We start from the raw sequence: 26,158 nt of genomic DNA on the forward strand, positions 1-26,158 counted from the left end.
AGACATTGTTGCCAGCACGCAGAAAAATAAGGCATATTGGAATCAACAAAACGTTTTGTTGATTTGAAAATCAAGATTTTTGTTGAATCAACGCTAAATGTAAAAGCAACTTTTTCAAAACAACTAAATATTTTTGTAGAATTGAGAAAATCAAGGTTTGTTTCAACGCAAAATCGGCGTTGATTATAGTCAGCAAAAAATTTGTTGAATCAAACCTTGTACAGGCTGATTCTATCTCGGATTCTAAAAAAACATTTTTCTGCACTTTTGGTGCAATAGAGGAGAAAATCGTGACGTCAGAAATGAACTCAAATCACTCAAAGTTCATTTTGTGAGTGACTTTAACGTTTTGACCTAGTTTGACAGCTACATTGTCCCCCGTTTTCTGTGGGAGAGAAAAGGAGGCGAATACTTTATGAAAATCATACCTGTCAAAATTCCTAGCCTCAAAATTTTGTCGCAAGTTGCTTTTCTTCTCTATATAAAATATACCTGACAACAATGCCAGGCGATTGGAAGAAGAAGATCAACAAAAACAAAACGCGCAGTATGGGATTTGACAGCACGCATTTGCCGAAAGTGTGGCGCGTCGTTTCGAGGCTGGTTTGCCGCGTGTCTTTCTCGGGAATACGTGCAATATTTATGTATTATTTTTGCATTGACAGCTACCAAAATTGTTTGGAGACTTGAATGGGTTCAATGACACAAAATAGCTTCTTTGGTCACAGGGAAGGCCCCCACAAAGTTTGAGCCAAATCAAAAAATAAAATAAAAACTGGTCGAAATCGGCCGATTTTGTAAGAGAGTTGCTCTCTGGTTAAATATCTTAGTAAAGGGAAGGGACCGTATCATGACACCTTAGGGAAGGCGACCTATGGAATGTTGGAATGTGGAAGCGGAAACGAAGATAAAGATTTTCGAGGTTTTCCAATGCAGAAATCAAGGGTGAGCTGGTAAAAGCCAGAAAGAGAAAAGCGTTAGTCGCAAAATTGCCGGAAATATGTTTAAGGCGTTCGAAAGAGTGTGAAAACCTAATGTAAATTCTGAATTTAAATACGCCCAGGTGTTATACTTTCATCGAATGAAGTTGTATTTTCAAATATAAACATATAAATTGTTTGAACTTGAAATCACTCGAAAAATTGTAAATGTTTTTGTTGATATTAATTTGGTATTTTATTCAAAAGGAGAAGTTGCCACCAATACAACCATGTAAACCAAACGAACCTCTGTTTGCCCTCTAAAAACATCAACCTACGAGTCAACATCTTTACTCAATCCGAAACGTTCTTCAGCGGGTTCTTTGAGGAACAGATTAGTTGGATCGTGTGCGTGAGGTGAAGTAGCAAAATCTGTTCGAAAAGCTCGGACCAGGAGAACGGTGAGTTAATGTTCAAGCAAATCATAAACAATACAAGGTTAAATCGATGAAATGGCTTCACCTGTTACTTGCCAGCGCCCCTAATTCACGACAAGACACTGAGAATGCGGCTTGCCCACGGCATATTTCTACGATAGTAGTCAGCAATTCATCTCAATGTTTGAACCATTACTCGGACTATGAAGTCCGTATTAGAAAAAAAATAATGTTACTATTTATTTTTTCGAAAATAATGAATTAAGATGCCATTGTTTTGAAGCGGTACTTTCGGACAAAATAAGGACATAATTTAAGTAATTTACACACAACTTTTATGTAAAATCAACTGAACACACAAAATAAGACAGTTAAAAACACCACTTTCTAACCTTACCTCCTAAAGTGTCATGCTCTCAAAACTTGAGATGTCCCTTCTCGTCCAGCAAGTCCAACGCCAGCAGCTCTTCGGCGTGTTTGGTCTTCATGTGGACACTTCGCGCCTTGTGGTGGGCAAACCCGGTCAGGCAGATCCGGCACTGCAGCGGTTTCTCTCCGGTGTGCGTTCGCATGTGGATGATTTTGTGCGTCGAAGTCCGGAACGCCTTCTCGCACAGTTCACATTTGTGGGGCCGTTCGTTACTGTGCACGTACAGGTGTTTGTTCAGGGTGGTCCGCATGAGGAACCGCTTGCCACAGACGTGGCACTCGTGCTGCTTGTCCTGGGTGTGGGTCAACTTGTGACAACGGAGCGTTCCCGCAAAGAGGAAGCTTTTCGGACAAAGGTCACACTGGTACTTGCGGTCGCCGTTGTGGATCCGAAGATGGCCCTTAAGGTTGTTCTTTTCGAGGAACGCCTTCCCACATATTTCGCACTTGAAGTCGCGCTTTTTCAGGTGGACACTGTTGATGTGTGATTGCAACTTAAAATAGAGAAAATGAATAAAAATTGTTAAACATCTGATTCAAATACAATTCAATTTATACACCTTATTCCTCGAGGTAAAGTTCTTCGGGCAGTGCTCGCACTGATGCGGCCGCACCTCCTCGTGGATGACCATATGGCACTTGACGTTGTTGACCAGCGCCCCGCAGATGGCGCAAACCGTCTTCTCCTTGGACTTTTTGTCACACCTTGACGAACCGGACGACTTGGCTCTTCTTCCCCTTCTACCGCTCTTTCTAGGCTGACCCTCTTCCTGTGGATCATCCGGTTGGTAATCGCTGTCGGACTGGTCTTCATGCTCCTCCAGATATTCCTCCGACTCGTGTTCGGGTTCGCTTGCATCGTCGGCTGCCTCTTCCGGGACTAAAGCCACCTGCTCGGCATCGTCAGCTGGGAATATTACCTGAACACTGCCGATAACTTCCTCTTTGATCTCTTCCGGTTCGATTTTGAGCGGGGAAGCGATTGTCTCAGCGGAAGGGGCAGTGACTTCCGGTGGTGTTGGAGCTGATGTTTCATGCTTAACGGTTTCGTCAACTTTTTCTACGCTGGTGGTTTGGGGGAGCTGAAAGTAATTTGGTTTAATTTTAATACTACACAGAGTGTTTGGGTGGAACCACACTACCGTGTAAGATTTGAGTAAAACCTCTTGAGCGTGCAAAACAACCACAACAAACTGTCAGTTTGCCACCATAACCAATAAAGAAAACAACGTTTAGAGTTCGCCACGCGTTTAATTCTGTTTCCGACCAAATTCGAACATTTATGGTCCTTCGAGCAACCGGATAGCAGATCCGACCCAACATGGAAGCAGTCACCGCGAAACGGAATGTGCTTTTCGAAAAAGTGAAGCGCGAGCTCGAAACCGCGAAACGCGTCAAGTCGCAGGAGCCCTCACTTTGCGAGGTTAGGGAGCGCCTGGAACGGCTCCAGCAGCTGGGTAACAATTTCTTCGACGTCCAGGACGAGATTGAAGACTCAACCCCGAAGGCAACCCTGCAATCACTGATCTCGGTCTTCGACTACCGGAAGGAGTTCGAGGATCGCTACTACGAGGCGAAGTCGATTTACGTCGAACTGGATGAAGGATCCGTTGCGAGCGATGTCACGGAAGGTCAGCCGGCGAATAACATCCAATCTGCTCTGACGGCGCTACTGCAAACACAAAGAGCGCTACTATCGAACCAAGCGGCTCAAGCAGCCCAACTGAACCAGCTTCAACAGGGCAGCCAACAGGCGGCAGGCCAACCCTATCCTGCACAACCCGACCCTTTCATTGACGTGCGGCTTCCTCCAATCGAGATTCCTAAGTTCAGTGGCGACCGCAAAGCCTGGCGTTCCTTCAAGGATCTCTACGTCAGCACCATCCACAGCAAAGAGACGCTGCGGCCGTCGCAGAAGCTGAAATACCTGAAGTCGTTCCTCGAAGGCGATGCAAGCACTCACGTAAGTTCGTTCGACATCTCAGACGCCAACTACCCGCTGGCGTGGGAAAAACTCCTCAAACGTTACGACCAGAAGAAGTACACTGTGTTTGCGCTGGTTAAGGAATTCTTGGACCAGCCAATCGTGTCAGACGCAAACTTCGACGATCTTCAGAAGCTAGTCACTACGTCAGACGAGGTCATAAGACAGCTCGACACCCTTGGCGAGCAGTACCAGACACGAGACTCCTGGCTGATCCAGCTTCTTCTGGAGAAGATTGACAACGAGACACGAGCGCTCTGGGCGCAAAAGGTAGTAAACATGGATAAACCCACGTTCCCGGACTTCGTCAAGTTCCTGGAAGACAGATGCGATGCCCTCGAAACCTGCTCGTCATTCTCCCGGCAATGCACCGTAGATGGAGATGCAGCTAAGAAGAAGATTAGCAAGCAGCCTCTCAAGCCCGCAGAGAAACCCGTCCAGAGCTACGTTGTGACCCCACAACACTGCCTCAAGTGTTACAAAGCACACAATCTTTTCCAGTGCTGCGAATTCAAGGCGATCAGCGTCACCGACCGACTGGAGTTAGTACAGAAATCCAAACTGTGCTTAAACTGCTTGAAGCCATCGCACACGGTGAGATCATGTTCCTCGAAGCAATTCTTCAAAATTGATGGATGCAGGCAGCGTCATCACACACTTCTCTGTCAACACGACGACAGCCCGGTAGCTACCGCAGCACTTCAAAGTCAAAGGCAGTCGACGATTCCGGTCCAGCAACCGGTCACGGAGACTCAACCACCGGAGGATTCGAGTTTGAAGTCTGATGCTACTAGTGATCCACCCGCCAAGACCACGGTTCTTCCTACTGCCCTCATCAAGCTTCGAGGTAAGCATGGTAAATTCCACACGACCAGAGCAATGATCGACTCGTGCTCCGGTGCATCGCTGATCAGCGAAGCCTGTTTGGCGCGCCTCGGGATCAACCGGAGCAACACCCGATTCCCGGTCACCGGAGTGGCTGGAACGCAAGCTGGAACTACGCGAGGAACGACGCAGTTGGAGATCGCGTCCCGTTTCAACAACGATGTATTTCTGAAGACGCAAGCACACGTGCTCGAAGTGCTGGCACCCCCTACACCGTGCCGAAGCGTTAACTTCAAGCAGACGAAACTACTAGAAGGACTTCCGCTGGCCGATCTTGGTTTCAACCAAGGAGGACAAGTGGACGTCATCCTTGGTGTCGAATTATTCTTGCCGATGCTTCAAGCTGGACAGATCGTAGACGGGGATGGCTTGCCTGTTGCACAGAAGTCGTCGCTCGGCTGGCTTGTGGCTGGCAAGCTCGAAGAAGAATCAATGCTGCAAACTCAACTAACGTCCCTCTTCGTGCAGCTGGATGTCAACGCCGAACCTCAGGGTGGAGCTCAAAGTTCCGAAACACTGTCAAAGAATTGAGGCTACTGCCTCAAGGTGGGGAGGATGTTTGGGTGGAACCACACCACCGTGTAAGATTTGAGTAAAACCTTTTGAGCGTGCAAAACAACCGCAACAAACTGTCAGTTTGCCACCATAACCAATAAAGATAACAACGTTTAGAGTTCGCCACGCGTTTAATTCCGTGTCCGACCAAAATCCGAACACAGAGAAAACAGAGTTCCGCATCTTCCACAAAAAAATATCAAATTATTCGATTCCGTGCGGAATCGCAAACCGGCAGCCAAGCGAAACAATTCTGGGTGCGTGGAAATCCTAATCCTAACCTCTCGACCGAGGGGTCGGAACAGGTTTTCTACACAACAGTTGGGGGTCATAATAATCATCACCTTCATCGCGACTGATTTGGAAAAATTCACAAAAAAAAACAAATCATTCGCTCTACAGCATTGTCTTGGCGTTCTTGATTGCGTGATTCCTACTCGAAACTTGGTGTCCGATTGTTGAGGCAATAAAGGAGAAAAGCTCGGAACTTAACCTCAAAGGTAAACAACCGAATGAACTTTTTTGACAGGTGTCAGTTTCGGGACTTAGCGATTAAAATTATAATTTTGTTCCGGTTGTTCCGTTTCGCATGGACACAAACACGGCCAAGGACATGGCCACGGGAATGGCCAGGAACAGGCACCTACACGGCCAGAGACACGAAAACGGCCAGAAGCACAGGTACGAACACGGGCAGGAGTCCGGACAAAGACACGGCCTAGAGCACGGCCACGGGAACGACCAGGAACAGGCAATTAAGTGGCCAGGTGCACGTACACGAACACGGCCAGAAGCACGGACAAGCACACGGACACTCATACGAAAAAAACTCGGGTTATGACGTTTCGCGCAATCGGAAGCAAATTCAAAAAAAAACCTAAGTCCCGATTTGACACCTGTCAAACCACTCAAATGGCACTCACAAAATGAATACTGAGTTCTTTGAGTTCATTTGCTACGTCACAGTTTTCTTGCCTAATAACATACCTCTTTTCATACCTAAGCTTCCATCCACCCTGGGATTCGAACTGATGAACTTTGAATAAAGGAGAAAATTGTGACGTCAGAAATGAACTCAAATCACTCAAAGTTAATTTTGTGAGTGACTTTAACATTTTGGCCTAGTTTGACAGCTACCTCGTTCCCAGGATTTCCGTGGGAGAGAAAAGGAGGCGAATACTTTATGAAAATCATACCTGTCAAAATTCCTAGCCTCAAAATTTTGTCGCGAGTTGCTTTTCTCCTCTATTGTGAGTCCAACTGCCTACCAGCTACTCCGCCGAGACAGGACCCAGGAAGACGACTGCTACACCTCGACTGAGCTTACGACCAACATTTCCTTCCCCATCCGACGGAAGGCGTGATTAGACAAATCTCGTCTCGAAAAATACCACCGGGACCTTCTGGGATCGAACCCAGGCCGACTGGGTGAGAGGCAACCACGCTTACCACTACATCACGAATCTTCCAGGTGTTTTAAATGATGGGTTTGATAGAAAACCTATATATTCGCATATAAAAATATCCAAAATTTGAGTCATAAAGAAACCGGCGAAACTTGGACCGATTCGGATGCCAGCGGATTTTCCGACGACGTAATTCCGGGTGGGTACAAAATTTCAACGAATGATCATTTCTATCGTTCCAAAGGCCCCCAAAACTTTTATTTGACTGTTTTTTTTTTGCATTTTCTAAAAGTATTTGTTATGGAAAATTATAGATATCATCTTTTAATCAGTTTTTTGTGTCGAAAAAAAAATAAAAATTGAAATAAACTGTCCTGTTTTTTTTTTTTTTGAGACCGAGAATTAAAAAACAAGTACAGAGCAGTTTCGCTAATTCGAATGGAACTGCATTCGAATGAGCGAATCCAAATTCGCTAATTGGTACGACTGATAGCTGTCAAAAGCTTGAAACCACGTGTTCGTAAATTGTCGAATAATGGTGTTGAAACGTCAACATCAGTTTGACAACTGGTTTTGACGGTTGACTCGACGACGTTGAGTGCTTTTTAATTCGAATACGTTCGAATTAACGAGCATTCGAATGAGCGGACATTCAAAGTAGTGAAATTCGAATTAACGAATCCGCTCTGTATGTCCACATGGTTTTTGGATGGTCCCTAATTTGCGTTTCTTAATTCAAGTAAACACGGATCTAAAATTGTCGTGATTGATTGTCAAAAAAATTAAATTAAAAGAAAGTATAGCTGATTTCTAAAATTTCTAAAAACTTCAGACATTCATAACTTTAGTAGTTTAATGTGTTTTATACAACTTGATATAACTATAATATTGAAAAAAAAAACATGAGTATGTCTCAATGGGAAAATAATGGAAAATCTTCAAAACGTTTAAAAGTCTCAGGAAACTAAAAATAACAAAAATCAAATTACAAGACAAGTACCCTGCGATGCGCTAAGATGAAGGAAATTAAATAAAAAAATAAACCAGTTTGAGGACCACGGTGGACAAATTATGAAACCTTGCTACGGCGAATGTCAAGGCCGTTGCGCCGGGTTATCGGGTGAAGGTTTTCGCATTTTCTTTTCTTACTGGACTCGTGGGACAAGTACACTGTGTTAAACGGTGTCTTCTTCATTTAGGGCGTGTTTTTAAATCGGTTCTCAATTCACGTAACTTGCTTGAACCCTGCAATGCCCAAAGTGACACATATCATCCACTATTTTTTATAAGTTATAAACATCTCCGGACTTGATGAACGGATTTTGACCATTTTGGTCTCATTCAATCCGTCTTGGGATCCCATAAGTCAGCAAGCTTAGATAAGAATATTAAAAATTATGCTAAAAATAATTTTGATCTAAGTACGGAACATTGTAAAAAGGATTGTTTCTGTAATAAAACTCACCATGATATACATTTTAAGAGATGTATTTAAAAGATCTTTACAACAAGACAAAAGATTGAAGACTTATTTCGCAAAACTTATAAATTTATGCACTTTTTTGAGGTCAGATCTAAGTTGTTGTTGTACTTGATAAGGACTATCTTTTGGAGTTATTGGCTTACAGGGTGTCTACCAAAATCTAACTTTGTTGGATAATGTTTTAGGGCAAAGTTGTAGACGAGAAAATTTCATGAAAGTTTGTGCAAGATGCCAATTTTCTAGCTCTTGTTCATTAGGTGTTTTTGACTGTTCCATAGTAATAAATAGCTCAAATAGAAGTGAGCAAGCAACTCTCCTTTGTTCTGAATCTGAAAACGTTGATTTAAAAGCGGAAATCAGCAAAAGTGATGAGAATTGGTCGAACGGCTTAGAGTGATTAAAATGGGTATATTTCCCCTACGTATACATGATCGAAAAATGCACTTTTTTGTCAATAACTCAAAATTTTAACATTTTGGCGGCCTACTATGATCTGGAGAGTTGTGTATCAGCCATTCCACGTCAAACAGGAAGTCTCCAAATCAAAAGTGCTCCAATTTGGCTCAAATTTGGAGTGGGGGTTCTTTGACCCAAATAATTAGACCGGTATTTTTTGTTTGGCGATTAGGGTGCTCCTATCCGAAATAGGGTGGCCCAAAAAATGGCATTTTTCGTCCATTTTCGCAAAAAGAAGAACCAATTTTAGAGCGCCACGTTTCAAAAGAAAGGTTATTAGTTGGGCTTTTAAGGAAAAATATGTGGAGGATCGAAAAAGCTAGCTGAATATCAGTCTGCGATCAGCAGAGAAGCGAGTCAGACGTGCGTCCCTCACAAACCAAAAAAGTGCTAAAAAGTGCAAAAAATGCATCACGGCAAGAAAAAGAGGCGGTCCTCACCAGAAGGATCGGCAGATTTGAAGAAGCTAAAGAATGCCGAAGCGCTACCAGGCAGTTTGAGCAAGGACGCTCAAAAAATGTCTGGAAACCAGTTCGCTACCCTCCCTGTGGACGTGAGCGAGAAGGAAGAATTTGAACGACGGGAAAAGTTGCCACCCATTTTTGTGAAAACATCGTCATCGGATTCGGTGCGAAAGTGGCGGACCGGATTTATTAAATCTGGCGCTTTACGAGCTTCCATTCGCTTGTGTGCTGATGGACTCAAAATTCTGCTACCTACCAGAAAGGATTACAACTACGTTCGGGATTTCATGAACAACACAAAGATTGAATACTACAGCCATGACGATCCAGGTAAACGTCCCATGAAACAGGTCCTCCGAGGCCTGTACGACATGGATGTGAGTGTGCTGAAAGAAGAGCTCAAAACTCTTAAGTTGAACGTGATCGAAGTCTTCAAGATGACGAGACACAACAAGGACATCAAGTATCGTGATCAACTGTACCTAGTTCATCTCGAGAAAGGATCGACAACGCCGTCTGCGCTGAAAGCAGTTCGGGCAATTTTCAACATCATCGTGACTTGGGAACGTTATCGTCCAGTGCACCGTGACGTGACGCAATGTTCGAACTGCTTGCAGTTTGGGCATGGTGGAAGGAACTGTTTCATCAATAGTCGTTGTGCAACCTGCGGAGGTGAGCACAAAACTCAAGCTTGCGAAACAATCAACGAGAACATTGAAGCCAAATGCTTCAATTGCGGCGGCGACCATTCGACCAAGAATCGAAGCTGCCCAAAACGTGCTGAGTTTGTGAATATTCGATAGCAAGCGACGACGAGGCACCAACCAAATCGTCGCAAAACACCACCAACTTTCACGGACGTGGACTTTCCTGCTTTGGCGTCACCTGGAGCGGGATCTGTTCGAGTGGTTCCAAATCTGAAACCATTGCCGTTGAATCAGCGGCAAAAAGTTGCAGAGAATACAACACCTCCTGGCTTCAGTCAGCAACCGAGGGAAAACCAACTAGCATCAACGGATGAAGGCAGTAGTGACCTGTTTTCACCACAAGAACATTTTCATCGAGATGACAACGACACTGCGTGGGTGCAAAACTCGCCAAGAACAAGAAAGAATGCTTGGAGCATTCATCTTAAAATACAGTTCGTAGTTTACTCGTTCTAGTGATTTTGAATGTTTCAATGAATTTGCTTTTTTAGTTTTAAGTTAGGATTAGTTGTTAAAGTGATTTTTTTTTCTTTTTTACCCAAATGTATTCGATTCAATGCAAAAATGTAAAACAATTTGAAGTAAATAAATGAATGTGAACAGTTAATAAGAAAACGAAAAATATAACAAAGATGAAGAGCATGTAGCCATACCACTTAGAATGTAAATGAAATGTAATTATTATAAGAAAGTTCAATAAAGACATATTTAATTTCAAATTTCTAGCTGAATATTTGAAAGTCTAATGAAAAATTCATTTGTCAATTTGAAGGTCTCGGGATCAAAGAGCTCATATCTGAAAATATTTTCCCTGATTCCTTGTAATATTTTACATAACATATCCAAAAATTGCGAATATCCATTAACACGATTCGGAGATATGATTTTTTGATCACAAAAAGTGTGGGTTTTTTTTACGCGCCGCGCGCAAAAACGGGAACATGACGAAAAGGGGTAAAAATCATCTTTTTTCACTAAAGCTGCGATAACTTTGGAATTTCAGCGATGACCTATACATGTTAGGGTATCAAGATTTTCGTAATTAAAAGACGCAACTTTTAGTACACCGTTTCTTTTGAAACGTGGCGCTCTAAAATTGGTTCAGCCGTTCCGCTTTATGCGAAATCGACGAAAAATGCAATTTTTTTGGACAACCCTATTTCGGATAGGAGCACCCTAATCGCCAAACAAAAACAATACGGGTCTAATTATTTGGGTCAAAGAACCCCCACTCCAAATATGAGCCAAATCGGAGCACTTTTGATTTGCAGGGTTGTTACGAAAAGGTCGAGAAAAAATCCGCGCCAGATCCGCGCCGACCCCAAAACCCAATCCGCGCGAAATCCGCGCCATATAAAAAAAAATCGCGACAAACAAAGAAGAGAGTAACATAATGCATGAAATTTTAAACGAAAAAAGAATAATACAGAAGGCATTTGGATCAGTACCGTTGATCAGTGGAATCAGTGGAAATGGAACCATTTTTGCCATTTCTGAAACAATATTAGCATTTTTTGCAACACTTTTAATATCGTTGCTTTAAAAACAAATTCAGGAAAAAAATTAGATTCGAAAATTTGAAAAATTAAAACCATAAAATAAATCACCAATTCATAAAATCTAGGGATTTACTACTTTCTCGCCAAAACTTTACTCTGGAAAATCGAAACACGAGATTTCTATTATTTTCTTCTCTAAATTTTTCTAATCAAAAATATGACTCCGAAAATGAACCGAACTAAAAAAACGGCATTTTTTAATAATTTAATAATTTAATAATTTAATAATATAATAATTTAATAATTTAAGAATTTAATAATTTAATAATTTAATAATTTAATAATTTAATAATTTAATAATTTAATAATTTAATAATTTAATAATTTAATAATTTAATAATTTAATAATTTAATAATTTAATAATTTAATAATTTAAAAATTTAATAATTTAATAATTTAATAATTTAATAATTTAATAATTTAATAATTTAAAAATTTAATAATTTAATAATTTAATAATTTAATAATTTAATAATTTATTAATTTATTAATTTAATAATTTAATAATTTAATAATTTAATAATTTAATAATTTAATAATTTAATAATTTAATAATTTAATAATTTTATAATTTTATAATTTTATAATTTTATAATTTTATAATTTTATAATTTTATAATTTTATAATTTTATAATTTTATAATTTTATAATTTTATAATTTTATAATTTTATAATTTTATAATTTTATAATTTTATAATTTTATAATTTTATAATTTTATAATTTTATAATTTTATAATTTTATAATTTTATAATTTTATAATTTTATAATTTTATAATTTTATAATTTTATAATTTTATAATTTTATAATTTTATAATTTTATAATTTTATAATTTTATAATTTTATAATTTTATAATTTTATAATTTTATAATTTTATAATTTTATAATTTTATAATTTTATAATTTTATAATTTTATAATTTTATAATTTTATAATTTTATAATTTTATAATTTTATAATTTTATAATTTTATAATTTTATAATTTTATAATTTTATAATTTTATAATTTTATAATTTTATAATTTTATAATTTTATAATTTTATAATTTTATAATTTTATAATTTTATAATTTTATAATTTTATAATTTTATAATTTTATAATTTTATAATTTTATAATTTTATAATTTTATAATTTTATAATTTTATAATTTTATAATTTTATAATTTTATAATTTTATAATTTTATAATTTTATAATTTTATAATTTTATAATTTTATAATTTTATAATTTTATAATTTTATAATTTTATAATTTTATAATTTTATAATTTTATAATTTTATAATTTTATAATTTTATAATTTTATAATTTTATAATTTTATAATTTTATAATTTTATAATTTTATAATTTTATAATTTTATAATTTTATAATTTTATAATTTTATAATTTTATAATTTTATAATTTTATAATTTAATAATTTAATAATTTAATAATTTAATAATTTAATAATTTAATAATTTAATAATTTAATAATTCAATAATTTAATTAGTTAATAATTAAATTATTTATTTATTTAAAAATTAAATTATTTATTTATTTAAAAATTAAATTATTTATTTATTGAAAAATTTAATTATTTCATAATTTAATAATTAATTAATTTAATAATTCATTAATTTAATAATTAATTAATTTAATAATTTAATAATTTGATAACTTAAAAACTTTCTTAAAAGAAATAAAAATTATCAAAAAAATCAATTGCAATGCTTTCGTAATTTTTCAATTTAATAATACGTACTTTTTCAGGATTTTTGAGTCTGTAAGTTTTGATAATTTCAAATTATGAATGTTTCTTTTTTATTTCAAATTGTTGAATTCCAGATTTCTTATTTTTAATTTTAACATTACATTTCGCTTTTAGACGGAGATTTTAGCAGATTTCTAAGTGGATTTCGTCATGTTGTGTTAATTGGGAGTATAATCAATTCTACCTGATTCAGAGTGGCAACAGAATTTTTATTTTTTTCAATAAACCAAAAATTTAAAAATTTAAATTTTTATATTGAAAAACATAAAAATCTTAAAAGTTTCATAGCTTCAATTTTTAAAATTCTGTTTTTTTAATTTTGTTAATTTGATTTTAATAAAAATGGTATTTTTTTTAATTGTTAAGTAGATGTTTTAAAAATAATGAGTTGTAATGTTATGTTAAATTAATATAAAAAATCTCAATACATTAAAAAAAATCGCTCCTTGAAGATTATTTCAAAGTTTCGTATAAAAAAAAATCAATAATTTTTAGAAGAAAATTTTCTTCATTAACAACTTCTTAGAAATTGATGTTTTCGCACTCAACGAAAAAGATTGAATTTATTTAATTCCTAATAATATTTTCCTTTTTAATTTGAAAGAAATTCTATCGTTCTCAATTATTTTGTTTATCAAAATTGCTATCCGCGCGAAATCCGCGCCTGAGCAAAATTAGCCAGCAAATCCGCGCCAGATCCGCGCGATACGCGCCATCCGCGCCATCCGCGCGATCCGCGCCGTCCGTAACAACCCTGGATTTGGAGACTTCCTGTTTGACGTGGAATGGCGGTTATAACATAAAATCATTTTTGCCGAAGACAGCATAATGGTTTAAGCCTTTATTAAGGGGTTATAATAATGTTGAGCCTACTTTCAAGCTGCTATGTTTTCAAAATTGCGAATTTTGGCGCAAATCCAAACAATGCATTTGAAAGTAGGTACAAATTTTCAACTACATTTCCGGAAAATATCTCCGGGCCATTTGGTGTCTGAGTTTAGATATCTCAATTTAATGTTGACGAGGTTTAATCCAATTTATTTATAATAACAAATTTAAATAATGATCTAATGATAGATCGCCAATGTTGTTTTACTGGCTGCTATAAATTTGAAAATTCCGCTAAACAGTTTAGGACAAGCCAGTTCTAGAATCTTCAAGGAAACTTTGCATTTCTTCTGCAGTTAGGTTCTTCGTATATACCGCCGCAAGACAAGCAAGAGGTCGATGGATTTTAACCCTGAAGCCTTCTCGCATATCTTCATAGCGAGTATGGAGGAAACTATTCTTCCTTCTGCAATGCATCAAAAAGCGCGACCTTTTCCATTAACTCTGCAAAAGGAGTATTCCCGTGTCAGAAAGTTGTTTTTTCGCGCCGCAGCATAAAGTGAGCGGTACGCACTTTTGGACCTGCAGTACCTTTCGCGGCTCCAGAGATTCACAGTCTGTCCTGGGTACACAAAGCGCGAGGATGCTAGCTTCAAGTAGTGCAATTTTGTGCGGTGTTCTATTGGTACGTTCGAACAGTTGGAAAGTTGAAGAAGGATTTTAAATTAATCATTTTGCTGTCTCCTCAAATAGATCTGCAACTATGTGCCGAGGGACCAGCAAACGGCCGCGTTGGACTCGTACGCCGAAGTCCTGCAGGGTGGTCTCGACGGTCTGCTCCAGAACGTCGCGAGACTTCAGCAAATCAAGGGCAACCTGAACACCGTCTGGCAGCAGAAGATGAACACCGCGTTGGGAAGCCAGGACGGCTCCGGCTTCGTGACCGCCTTGAACCAGGTCAGGACTCAGCTCGAACAGTTCTTTGGCACATACACAGCTGACGCAACGGCGATTGTCGGAGCGTTCGATACGTGGATAAAGTCGTCTAGAACCGCGTTCCTGACCAAGACCGCGTCCTACCAGGCTGAACGTGACCTCCTACTCAGCTCCTTCAACGAATCCATCGCGACCAGAGATTCGGACAACCTTAGGCGTCGCCAGTGTGCCCAGCACTACCACACCCAGTTCGAGGGCATCGAATTCGACTACCTGCACGCCAGCGGCAAATCCTTCGCAAATGTCGCCGGAACACTGGCGGCGCAATCCGCTGAACTCACGGTGCTGCAGAACGCCGGCGAAGCGGACGCCATGCGACTGTTGATAACCTTTGATTCGGGCCGCTCGCAGCCGCAGGATGCCTTCGATAACTGGAACCTGTTCTTCCAGCGAATTTCGACCCTGACGGGAAGCGCTCTCGGAGAGCTGAAGACGGCAGTTCAAAGTTCGATCGCGAGCGTTGATGCGTCCATCGTGGAACCCAACGCGCTGCGTGTTTCGCTGGGTCAAGTTAAGAACGGTTACGACCAATGTGTTGGCACGGGTGGAACTGGAGAGGTTGCTACAAGGTTTTCGTGCCATTGATTTGAATATGAAATAACTTGAATAAAATTTCTTTTTGAAACGTCTCAGTATTTCAAATTAATCATGGTATCAATTCTCCAAAACCTATCCCATTTTCTCTCTTTCGGTTTAGTTTACAATGTTTATAAATGCAGGCATACAGTTATTCCTAGACCTACCGTCATTTATACATATCGACTCAGAATCACCAGCTGAGCAAATGTCTGTGTGTTAGGCTGTATGTAGACATCTGTACCGAATCAATGTCACTGGAATATCTCGTCACTGGTTGAACCGATTTTGACCGTTTTGGCCTCATTCGATTCGTCTTGTGGTCCCATAAGTCCCTATTGATATTTATAAGATTTTGTAAAGCACATACATACATAAACAATTAAACACACACATACACAAATACATTTGTTCAATTTTCGATTCTGAGTCGGTATGTATACTTGAATGTGGGGCTACAAACTTCTTATGAAAAGTTCGTTTTTCGAGAAGGATTATTGCCTTACCCCAGGAGGAAAGCAAAAACTCTAGAATTATTCCCTTTTGTTTCAATAAAGATTGTCTAAAAAAAGCAGATTTTTGGTTTTAAGCCTAGCAAGTAGTCTGCATGTTCGAAATTTGTTCATTTTCAAAATGTTTGGAAAATCTCAGCAGAATTCCTGTGTGAATCGAAAATTTTAAAAAATTCTAAAGATTTTTGAACCAACCGAAACATGTTTACCAAATTTCAGCCATATTAGTGAAGTACGAGCTTTTGTACAGGCCAAAACGTAAGCAAAAAAGGGATATTTTTGAAAAATAATTAAACACTATTTTTACAAGCTGGCACAACCGACACGAAAGCATTTTAGATGGAACAAAAAAAAATGTTCTAGAATCATTGATTGATTGTAATTGGGTCAACTTGGTATTACATCATTTTTTATATATTTTTGTTATTCTTGGACTTTTATGGGAATATCAGAGGATTATTGAAATAAGTTTAACTAGTTTTATTAAAGGTTTAGCAATAAATACATTGTAAAAAAATATGTTAGAGGTAGTTCCAATCTCCTTTATCAATTTTACATAAATATTAGCCATGAAAATTTGGTTTTGCAAAGATAAATTTTATGCCAATAAATTCGGTAATTTCGGATAAGATAAATTTTATGCCAATAAATTCGCAATTCGCAATTCGCAATTTTCAGTGTAATGGCCTATCTACAATCACTTAGCTTAGAAAATTTCACTTAGCTTAGGGATTTGAATCAATGGAAATGAATCTGAGCTTCTACAATGGAAAAGTAATCAAATTAGAAACTGACGTTTGGTTTGGAAAATTTCAAAATCTACGGTAAGTTGACGTTTCCATATCAAAGGTAAACAAACAACTGCATAGCAACGTATATCAGCCCAGGAAGTTTTCTAAGTTGATTGTGGATGACGAACGTAAGTTGCAGACTTTCCTAAGTAACTACTTTACTTAGATGTTCTAAGCTAAGTGATTGTAGATAGGCCATAAGAACGGGCCTTGACCGATCTTATGCACAAGGTTCTCGACGAACACGCACTGCCCTTACACCTACATCTCACCCTTGCTCTGAGCCAGTACGAGCAGCACGCTAGAACACGCTTTGAGTGTTCGTGCCAGGCATGCACACCTTCTTTTCCGGTTACGCATTTTAACTCGGCCGGGGGTGGTACATTACGTAGGGTTTGATGTAAGTATAAGCGCCTAACCATTTATAGTGTGCCTATACTGCCCACCATTGAAAAAACGGCTAATATCCACTTTTGGCAAAAACGAGATATTAGCACCAGGTGATAGAGAATGTTCCAGCGCATCTTCCAGACCTTGAATTTCACTGAAATAGTGTATAGACTTGGCTGCCGATGCGAAAAACCAAACGGCTAATATGCCACTCTTATGGGAAATTGCATTGACGGAGATTTGGTGACAAACACTAAAACGCGTTTTTCTCGGAATACTTGATGTGGCATTATAGCCGAATTTTCAATTATGGGCAGTATAAACTTTCATTAAAGCAAAAACTGTTTTATTTTTAGTTTGAATTCAAAAACTAGTTGTTATTTTACTGTGTATTGTTTTCTCCTGAAATCTTTCCTAGTGTTGAGTCGTGTTTATCTGTTGCTATTTCTTTTGTCGCGGTGTTTTGTTACAATTTTTTGTCCTAAGCATGTTATAAAAGTTTACCAAAAGTACAATAGTAATGTTTGTGTTAATCCTTTTATCATTCCATAAATTGAGTAAGGGCTCAAACCTCACTTGTTTGAAAAAAGGGTGAAGATTGAAAACAATAGGCAGTAAAAGAGAATTTATTTTATAAAAATCAAGTATCAATAGTAAGAAAATGATGAGCGTATTTTGAAGAATAAAAATGAGAAGCTAGATGTATTAGATGTAAAATTAGACAATAGTTAATAAATAGAGATACAAAACAAGCTTAGATTATAGTAATGATAATTTATAGGACAGATAAAGAATTATTCAAATAAATAAATTCGCAATAAAATCAAAAAAGATTAGGCGAATGATAAATAGACTTGATATTACTAGTACATTAAGAAAAAGTTTATTTTCAAGGAAAAAAAAAACAAGTTTGTTACAGCAGTACCAATTGATAGAAAAGAGTGGAAAAGCTTTGAGAGATAAGAGAATCAAAACTTAGTAAAATTAAAATCAAATGTTGGATATTAAATAGAAGAATCAGTGAAGAATTGGGAATCACAAGAGCAAAATAAAAATAGGAGATAGGTGGTAGCTGAGAATGAAGAGAAGAGAAACCCCGTTGTGGGATGTTTCAGGTACATCCACAGCAGTTGACTCAACATACTGCGAATCAAAACAATACCGTCTACAATCACAAATTACTTCCCTTTCCCACATTGTCGCGCCTCTTTCTTTTAGCCGTCTCGACTCTGACCCGCGGTGGTCAAAGGTTTACGATCCGTTTCCACAGGCCACCAGCTAGGTCATCATGAAAACCAAGCCAACGTGGAGGTAAGAAAATAGGACACTCGCAAGGAACCAGAGCTATACTGTTCTGATCAAGATAATTCGGATGATCTAACAGAACTACGGATGTAGTTAGTTACGCTCCTTCCAGGATGTTCCTTACGTGGACGTCAACCGAAGAGCACGCAACAAGGTCAGTGCCATTGCATGCTCTTAGGTATCAATCCTTGACCTGCAAGATAAATTTTATGCCAATAAAGTAAAAAAATCCTACCTTCCTGGTGCAGCACTGATGCACCAATCCAAATTTTAAAATTTTGCATGGATTCAATGATTGTGGGCTAAAGTAAAGCGATTCCAGAGATATTGGACCAAACTTTACCCATTTACTTTTTTTAAAACAGGTAAAAAGCTCTGGTATAAAGGACTGGTGACAGTAAGGAGGAAACTCAACATGAGCTCTTTGAGATGGTAGAGTATGGATGGCAAAAAACCATTTTGTCTAGTTGCCTGACCCTGACTAGCTGACTAGATGTCCGAATGCTTTATTAATGATTGCAAGGCAAGACTAAAATTTTGTTTATAGTACCCCTTCAAAAAAAAACTATTATTTAACAATTTTATGAAATGGGTCTGCCTTGCCTCTCTCATGCGGGATCAAGTTCATATGAAATTCACAATGGAAAATTCGGAATGTTTCTTGAACCCGTCTGTTCCATAACTTACCTTTTTTAGAACCTCTCCACTGTTCTGCAGCTGGGGCATTTTCTTTGACCTCCTCAGTCGGCCAGAAATGCCCTGCTCATTCGTTGTTGCAGCGGGTGGCGCTGACCCAAGCATCTCCACTTCCCGCAAATCATCCGGCACGATCGTCTTGTCGCGAACCTTTTCCAGAACCCGCCTGGAGGCGTCACACTTTTTCTTAAAATTGCACAAAATGTTTAAATTTCGTTCACACTTTTCGCAGATAAAATTCGGAAGATGATCTTTTTTGTCAATCTGAAAGTTAAATAAATCAATAATAAATTATTGCGGTAGGAATCCAACAAGACTCGTTACCTTCTGCTCCAGCAGCCGGAAGCCCTCCTTGACAAAGTTCCGCACGTAGAAAACGTTCCGTCCCTGAACAATCGAGTAGACATTTACGAGCCGTTCCGTGGCCAAGCAGAGCCGACACAGCCGCTCAAAGTGGTCCATGTAGTGGCGGATCCGCAGCTGGTCCTGCTTGCATTCTCCGTTGTCGTTCTCCAGCGTCTCTAGGTCCAGGCAGCCGGAGTTTTCCATTTTCGGAAGAGTTAAGCGTTAGGCTCCGACGAAGTGGCCAGATAAAAGTGCACGCAACTGTGTTTTGTAAACAAGAATGCATTTGATGCGCGAGTGCAGAACTGTCAAATTTGCATCTTGAGCATCTTGAGACGTTTTAGATCACATTCGATTGCACTTTGAATTAGGAGGAGTTAGAATTTCGTTTGGTTGGCGAACTCTCTGCCGCTCAACAGACAATGCGTAAATTTTAGTAGCTTTTGAGTGCGTTCACACAGATCACTTATTATAGTTTCGTAGTAACAGTTAAATAGTGCGAATCTGCGATTGTAAACAAGCAGTCTATCCCCCTCTTACTTGACGTGAACTGTTACTTGAGCAAAAGGGATAGAAAGCTTATTTGGACTGAAATCGAGTGATAAATAGCTTAAAAGGTAAAGAGCAAGTTATTTTGTATAAAAGTTTTACAAATAGAGCTTTATGACGTTTCGCGTACATACACTAGCTCATTTTATTTCGTGTACGTACACACCATTAAGTTCAAAAAAAAAATCAAACCATCCACATTAACGACCCCCGGGTCTTTTGTGGTCTCTATTGCAAGTTTCTGCTCGAACCTAGGAGTCCGAAGGCTTGAATGGGGAGAGCACCCAAACCTCTTTTTACTCCAAGGAACCTTCCACCCCAGTGTTTGAACTGACGACCTTCGGATTGCGAGTCCAACCGCCGCCAGCGTTTCCACCGGAGTAGGCTTGGTTTGGTGTGTTGTTTGTACTTATGGCATGGAGACGACTCCTACACCTGGAATGACCTAACGGCCTAACAACCAAGGCCGGGACCGACATTTTACTTCCTCATCCGATGGAAGGTTGCAGCAGATGGGAATCGAACCCACCATTAAGTTAAAAAAGTAATAATCAGCGAAGTCGGGTAGAGTTAGGAACGAGTGTTTATCCTGCCAAACATGTGAGATTTCCACTAGTTTCTTTCTATTTATTATATGTCTTATCTATTGTTTTTATTCATGTAATTTTGTTCGGATAATTTTAATTTTCGATAACAGTAACGTCTGTTTCTTTGATTCAAACATAACATATTTCTTTAACAATAACAAATTAACGGAAAGATGTTTTCAATGAAACTTGAAGGAAAGAGTTTTGCAAGAATAAACCATATTTTTGATGCACTTTTTTGTATTAAGAAAAAAAATAATAAGTGGAAATTTCGTATTACATTTCAGAACGAATAAATTTCAACGAATCAAATCTGTGGAAGAATTGACGCAGTCGGCCACATAAAAAATAGAGCAAGCAAAGGGATACTTGAGATGTTTCTGTAGGCAGTGATTGAAATGATACGCAACAATTTTTTGATTTTTCTGAAATTCAACGTTTATATATTTTTATTGTTTACTTTTGTTGTACATCACCTTAGTCAGAATTGTAATTAACTTTTTAGAGTTTCTTATAAATGAGAATGTGGCAAAAGAATTCATGTTAATTGCCAATACTTATGTCTACCTGTTTCATGAATATCAACCTTCAAACAAAGAAACCAACTCAAATTAGGGTTATCAAAGCAAAAGCTGGTAAAGATAACTTTAAAGAAATGAATTGAAACATTTAACTTCTGAACAGGATCAAGCAAGCGCCTACGATCCCCGGAGTCGTACACGAATATCGTGCGCTTCATACTTGTGCATCAACAGGCCTGATCCATGCATGAACTGCTGGCCGCATATGTCGCACGTGTACCGACTTGGATGTTCCTTGCTCAGGTGGGCTGACAGAGCTTTCGGCGAGAACCCTTTGAAATCGCACAAATGGCAGGAATAGGTTTTTCGCACTGGTTGAACGGCACGCGCCAACTTGTACGGTTTGTCCTGACTTGTGCGCCTTGTAGCTCTCGGAGAAGGCGACTTTTGGGACACATTTGTGCGTTCATTTTTCACGACAACAGCAGCGCTCGGAGATGGAATCTGGGGCCGAGGAAGAACCAAGGGCGGAGAGCGCACTGGAACAGGCAGCGCTAGCTGCATCTGCAGGTCGCCCCCCGGGCACGCTTCCATCACCAAATCGTTCGCTTCCTGGGCTTGCTGGCGAAACTTGTGCAGCGCGCGCAGGAAATCCTTGCAGACTTGACAAATTTTCCTCGGATATGGGCCGGACGGGTCGATCTGGAACAAAGTTGTAGCAAAATTAAGCATTCGGAATTGTTATTGTTTTCCAATCCTGGCACCCTACTAGAAGTATGGAAACATTTGCCAAATTTAAATTCGCAATTCGCAATTTTCAGTGTAAGAACGGGCCTTGACCGATCTTATGCACCAGGTTCCCGACGAACACGCACTGCCCTTACACCTACATCTCACCCTTGCTCTGAGTCAGTACGAGCAACACGCTAGAACACGCTTTGAGTGTTCGTGCCAGGCATGCACACCTTCTTTTCCGGTTACGCATTTTAACTCGGCCGGGGGTGGTACATTACGTAGGGTTTGATGTAAGTATAAGCGCCTAACCATTTATAGTGTGCCTATCAACTTTCATAAAGCAAAAACTGTTATATTTTTAGTTTGAATTCAAAAACTAATTGTTATTTACTGTGTATTGTTTTCTCCTGAAATCTTCCCTATTGTTGAGTCGTGTTTATCTGTTGCTATTTCTTTTGTCGCGGTGTTTTGTTACAATATTTTGGTCCTAAGCATTTTATAAAAGTTTTTCAAAAGTACAATAGTAAAATTTGCGTTAATCCTTTGATCATTTCATAAATTGAGTCAGGGCTCGAACCTCACTTGCTTAAGAAAAAGGTGAAGTTTCAAAACAATTGACAGTGAAAGAAATATACTATGTAAAGAATCAATAGTAAAAGAAAGATAGTAATTTATGAAGAAGATAAAGAAATTAACAATAGTTAATAAATAGAGGTAACAAACATGCTTAGATTGTATTGAGGGCAATTTACAGGGAAGATGAGAAATTATTGAAATAGATAAATAAAGAAAAGGCACATGATAAACAAAATTGACATCGCTGCCAAATTAAGGGAAAGCAGACAGTTTGTTGCAGCAGCATCAATTAGTAAAATAGAGTGGAAAAGCGTTGAGAAATAAGAGAATCAAATAAGTAAAATCGAAATCAAATGGAGGATAATAAACAAAAGCCGTTTAAGAAAATCAGTGAAACAAAATAAACAGATGATAGATGGTAGCTGGAAATGGAAAGGAGAGAGGAAACCCCGTTCTGCAACGTTCAGGTACATCCACAGCAGTTGACTCAACATACTGCGAATCTAAACAATACCGTCTACAATCACAAATTACTTCCCTTTCCCACATTGACGCGCCCCTTTCTTCTAGCCGTCTCGACTCTGACCCTCGCTGGTCAAAGGTTTACGATCCGTTTCCACAGGCCACCAGCTAGGTCATCATGAAAACCAAGCCAACGTGGAGGTAAGAAAATAGGACACTTGCAAGGAACCAGAGCTATACTGTCCTGATCAAGAAAGATCTAACAGGACTACGGACGTAGTCAGTGACGCTCCTTCCAGGATGTTCCTCGCCTGAGCGTCAACTGAAGAGATATCATCAGAATCATTCGCACTTGGCCTGCGGAAACATTTGCCAAATTTAAATCATATAAAATTAATTTCAACGAATTATCACAACGGCAAACTTTATGTAGTTGGCCTGCCCGTTAGGTGAAATGTTATCGAGAAATTAAAAGTGCAACATGGAGTTAAACTTTCTGTGAAGTTTTCCATGACAGCTGGAAAAGTTTCACTCCATGTTACCGGCTCACATCTCTCTTTTTAATTTCTCGATACACTGTCAGAAGAATTTATTTATTGTTACTAAAATCACTGACGAACTGACGTGCCACCAGGAACAAATTGGTCGATCATTTTTGACCGCACACTGCTTCTTTTTCTTTCTACTGTTCTCTTCTTCGGCGATTGTCAGAATTCGAGTTTGACGTTTTGTCACATCAGCTGTTTTCTTGCTGTGAAGAATTCTGGAACAACATGTGTAAATGGCGGATAAGAGTTGGAATGGAAATGTTACGAAAAGTCTAAAAGTTAGCCTAATTTGGAAGTTTAACGAAATTTCTTGCCTCATTTCACCTTAAATAATGCAAGATTAGCAAAATATTCATCGTTTTGTTCAGAATTTGCAAAAGTTTTCAGGCTTCAATATGTTTTCCCCCATTTTCATTTGTTGTTCCTGAAAGTTTCTCAGCAAAGGCAGCTGCGCATCTGTCAAATCGTCTGTTTGACAATCGCTGATCGCTGAGGGTGAGTGAGAAGGAAGATAGGAAAGTGCGGTCAAGTTTGGATTCGGGGTGGCACGTCAGTTCGTCAGTGCTAAAATGTTAACACTATTACCCTAAGTTGAGTTTCTCTTGTTCTTTTTTTTCAGGCAGCCATTCTATGATATGTTTGTTTTAAATAGAACTCAGTTTATTTATCAAATGGAAATGTCATCGCAAAAGAATACTCATGGAAGTTCGCGATGAAAACAACTTTTTTATTTTTATGACACCACAACTTCCACCGCATCGTCGGACTCTTCCCCGGCTTGCCGCTTCTTCTTCCTCGGAGTCTTCGCCGGTTTCTCGCGGAACGGATCGTGAATTTTCTGGTGCGTTTTCGCATGGGTCGAGGTCGAGAACCTCTTGTGACACACCTCGCACTCGTACGGCTTCTCGCCGGTATGCGATCGCTCATGCTTCACCAACAGCCACCTGGATGTGAAAAGTTGATTTTAGTCAAATAAAACACCCTTCAAATTTAACGGTTATGAACGCATACTTGTACAAGAATGACTTATGACAGAAACTGCACTCGAACTGCTTGTCCTGGGTGTGCGTCAGCTTGTGAACCCGTAACGTTCCCGGCAAAGCGAACGCCTTCCCACAGTTTTCGTAGTCGCAGACATACTTCCTCGTCTCGGCATGCGTAGCCATGTGACTTTTGAGATTTCCCGCGTCCAGAAACTTTTTATTGCACACCTCGCAGGTGAACTTCCTCAGCTTGAGATGCACCCCGTCGACGTGAATTTTCAGCTTTGTGGATGTCCGGAAGGACTTTTCGCAATGCGGACACGAGTACGGTCGCTCTCCGGTGTGATACATCATGTGATACTTCAGGCAGGTCGAATACTTGTTACATATCGTGCACAGCTGACCCTTTACGCTTCCGCGTTTGACCGTTGCCACCTGCAGCTGTTCAGACTGATCCTCACTTTTCGCTTCTTCCTCCTCATCGGAACCAGAATTCTCTTCCAGATAGACCTCAAAATTCTGAACATCCCCGCCACCGTCTTCCCGCTCTTCCTCCGCCTCGTCGGCTTGCATTTCGATCGTGTACACATCCTGCCCAGCGTTCGCTTCCATCTCTTCCACCTTACCATCGCGCTCCCCGTCGTCTGGTTCGCTTTCCTGCTCCAGGTATTCGTACTCTTCGCTCACCGTCACCGTACTCGGCGCTTCGCTCTTCACAATCGACACGTTGAGCGCACTGCTCGAGTCGGCCTCCAGAACCATTTGCTCCGAGAGTTCCACCGGTTCATCGTGATCATCGATAGCGGGAATGTCTTCCTTTATCAGAGTGCTTGTCGCTTTGACGGAGATAAATTCTTCGGATAGTTTAGGTTGGGACTCTGGGACTGAAACTGTCAATTTGCTAGGGACTTCCTGTGCTACAGTTAGTTCAAAGCTAGAGAGAACTTCCAGTATCAGATCGTTCGCCTCTTGGCATTGGTTTCTGAATTTGTACAGCGAGCGCAACGAGTCTTTGCACGGTAGGCACATTTTACGCGGGAAGTTATCGTCCGGGTCGATCTGGAATGTAAATTGCACGCGTTGTATGGCTTTGGGTCTCGTTTGAGCTTGCAAATTATAATTCTACTCTATTTACTACGCTATACAAGCCATGCAAGGTTGAACCAGGGTTGCCAGATAAATCTGGGAAGTGGGATTACTAGATGTTAGAAGTGTCAGCCAAGATAAAGACCGGCATCCGGCATCCAGCATGTTTTCTGCTCCGCTGCTCTGATACATGGTGAACCCCAAAACATCTCTAAATCTTTCATTACCATCCAGTTCAACTCCTGCAGTGCTACAACATCGAAGATGCGGGGTTTTGGCTCGTCCACTAAAGCGATCTACAATTCCAAGATTCGAACTTCCAATCGAAGTCCTTTCCGAACTTAGATCGAGAAACGGCACCTCATTGCTATTCAAGATCTTGCATGCTTCCAGAAATCAGAACGGAATGAAATTTTCTCCCCAGCCCTCAAAAGGCAAGACAAAATCGTTTTTATTTACATTTTTTTTTTTAGCAATCATTAAAATGGAATTTCTGGCCACCCTTCAAAAAAATATGAGACCTTTAGCTTCTGAGTTTGAAGTTTAGGAAAAATCACCCAATGAACATCACCCCTAAATTGCTGCCCCCAAAAAGTACTCATTCCCAACCTCCCCCAAATCATGA

General features: G+C 39.2%; 2 protein-coding genes across 2 annotated transcripts in view; one reads left to right on the forward strand and one right to left on the reverse strand.

The window, feature by feature from the left end:
* Positions 1–1,675: 1,675 nt before the first annotated feature.
* The window catches only part of LOC6045987, a 47,116-nt gene continuing 22,633 nt past the window's right edge, over positions 1,676–26,158 (reverse strand). The window contains exons 8-14 of the mRNA XM_038250477.1: positions 24,476–25,506; positions 24,201–24,408; positions 21,342–21,845; positions 19,466–19,702; positions 19,133–19,405; positions 2,347–2,868; positions 1,676–2,280 (exon numbers count right to left, since the gene is read on the reverse strand). Of these exons, the coding sequence (XP_038106405.1) occupies positions 1,774–2,280; positions 2,347–2,868; positions 19,133–19,405; positions 19,466–19,702; positions 21,342–21,845; positions 24,201–24,408; positions 24,476–25,506 (3,282 nt within the window). The 3' untranslated portion in view covers positions 1,676–1,773. The remainder of the gene's footprint in view (positions 2,281–2,346; positions 2,869–19,132; positions 19,406–19,465; positions 19,703–21,341; positions 21,846–24,200; positions 24,409–24,475; positions 25,507–26,158) is intronic.
* On the forward strand, positions 14,485–15,509 carry LOC6045988. The gene is made up of 2 exons (XM_001863225.2): positions 14,485–14,560; positions 14,629–15,509. The coding sequence occupies exons 1-2, from the start codon at positions 14,519–14,521 to the stop codon at positions 15,454–15,456; spliced, it is 870 nt and encodes a 289-aa protein (XP_001863260.2). The 5' UTR covers positions 14,485–14,518; the 3' UTR covers positions 15,457–15,509.

This window comes from Culex quinquefasciatus, chromosome 2 (assembly GCF_015732765.1).
Source record: "Culex quinquefasciatus strain JHB chromosome 2, VPISU_Cqui_1.0_pri_paternal, whole genome shotgun sequence".
Lineage (NCBI taxonomy): Eukaryota > Metazoa > Arthropoda > Insecta > Diptera > Culicidae > Culex > Culex quinquefasciatus.

What these genes read in the sequence shown, in the direction of transcription:
- LOC6045988 (XM_001863225.2), top strand. Translation starts at nt 14,519, where the DNA reads ATGCTAGCTTCAAGTAGTGCAATTTTGTGCGGTGTTCTATTG. An exon ending in TTTTGTGCGGTGTTCTATTG is followed by an intron (nt 14,561 to 14,628) that starts GTACGTTCGAAC and finishes CTCCTCAAATAG; the next exon opens with ATCTGCAACTATGTGCCGAG.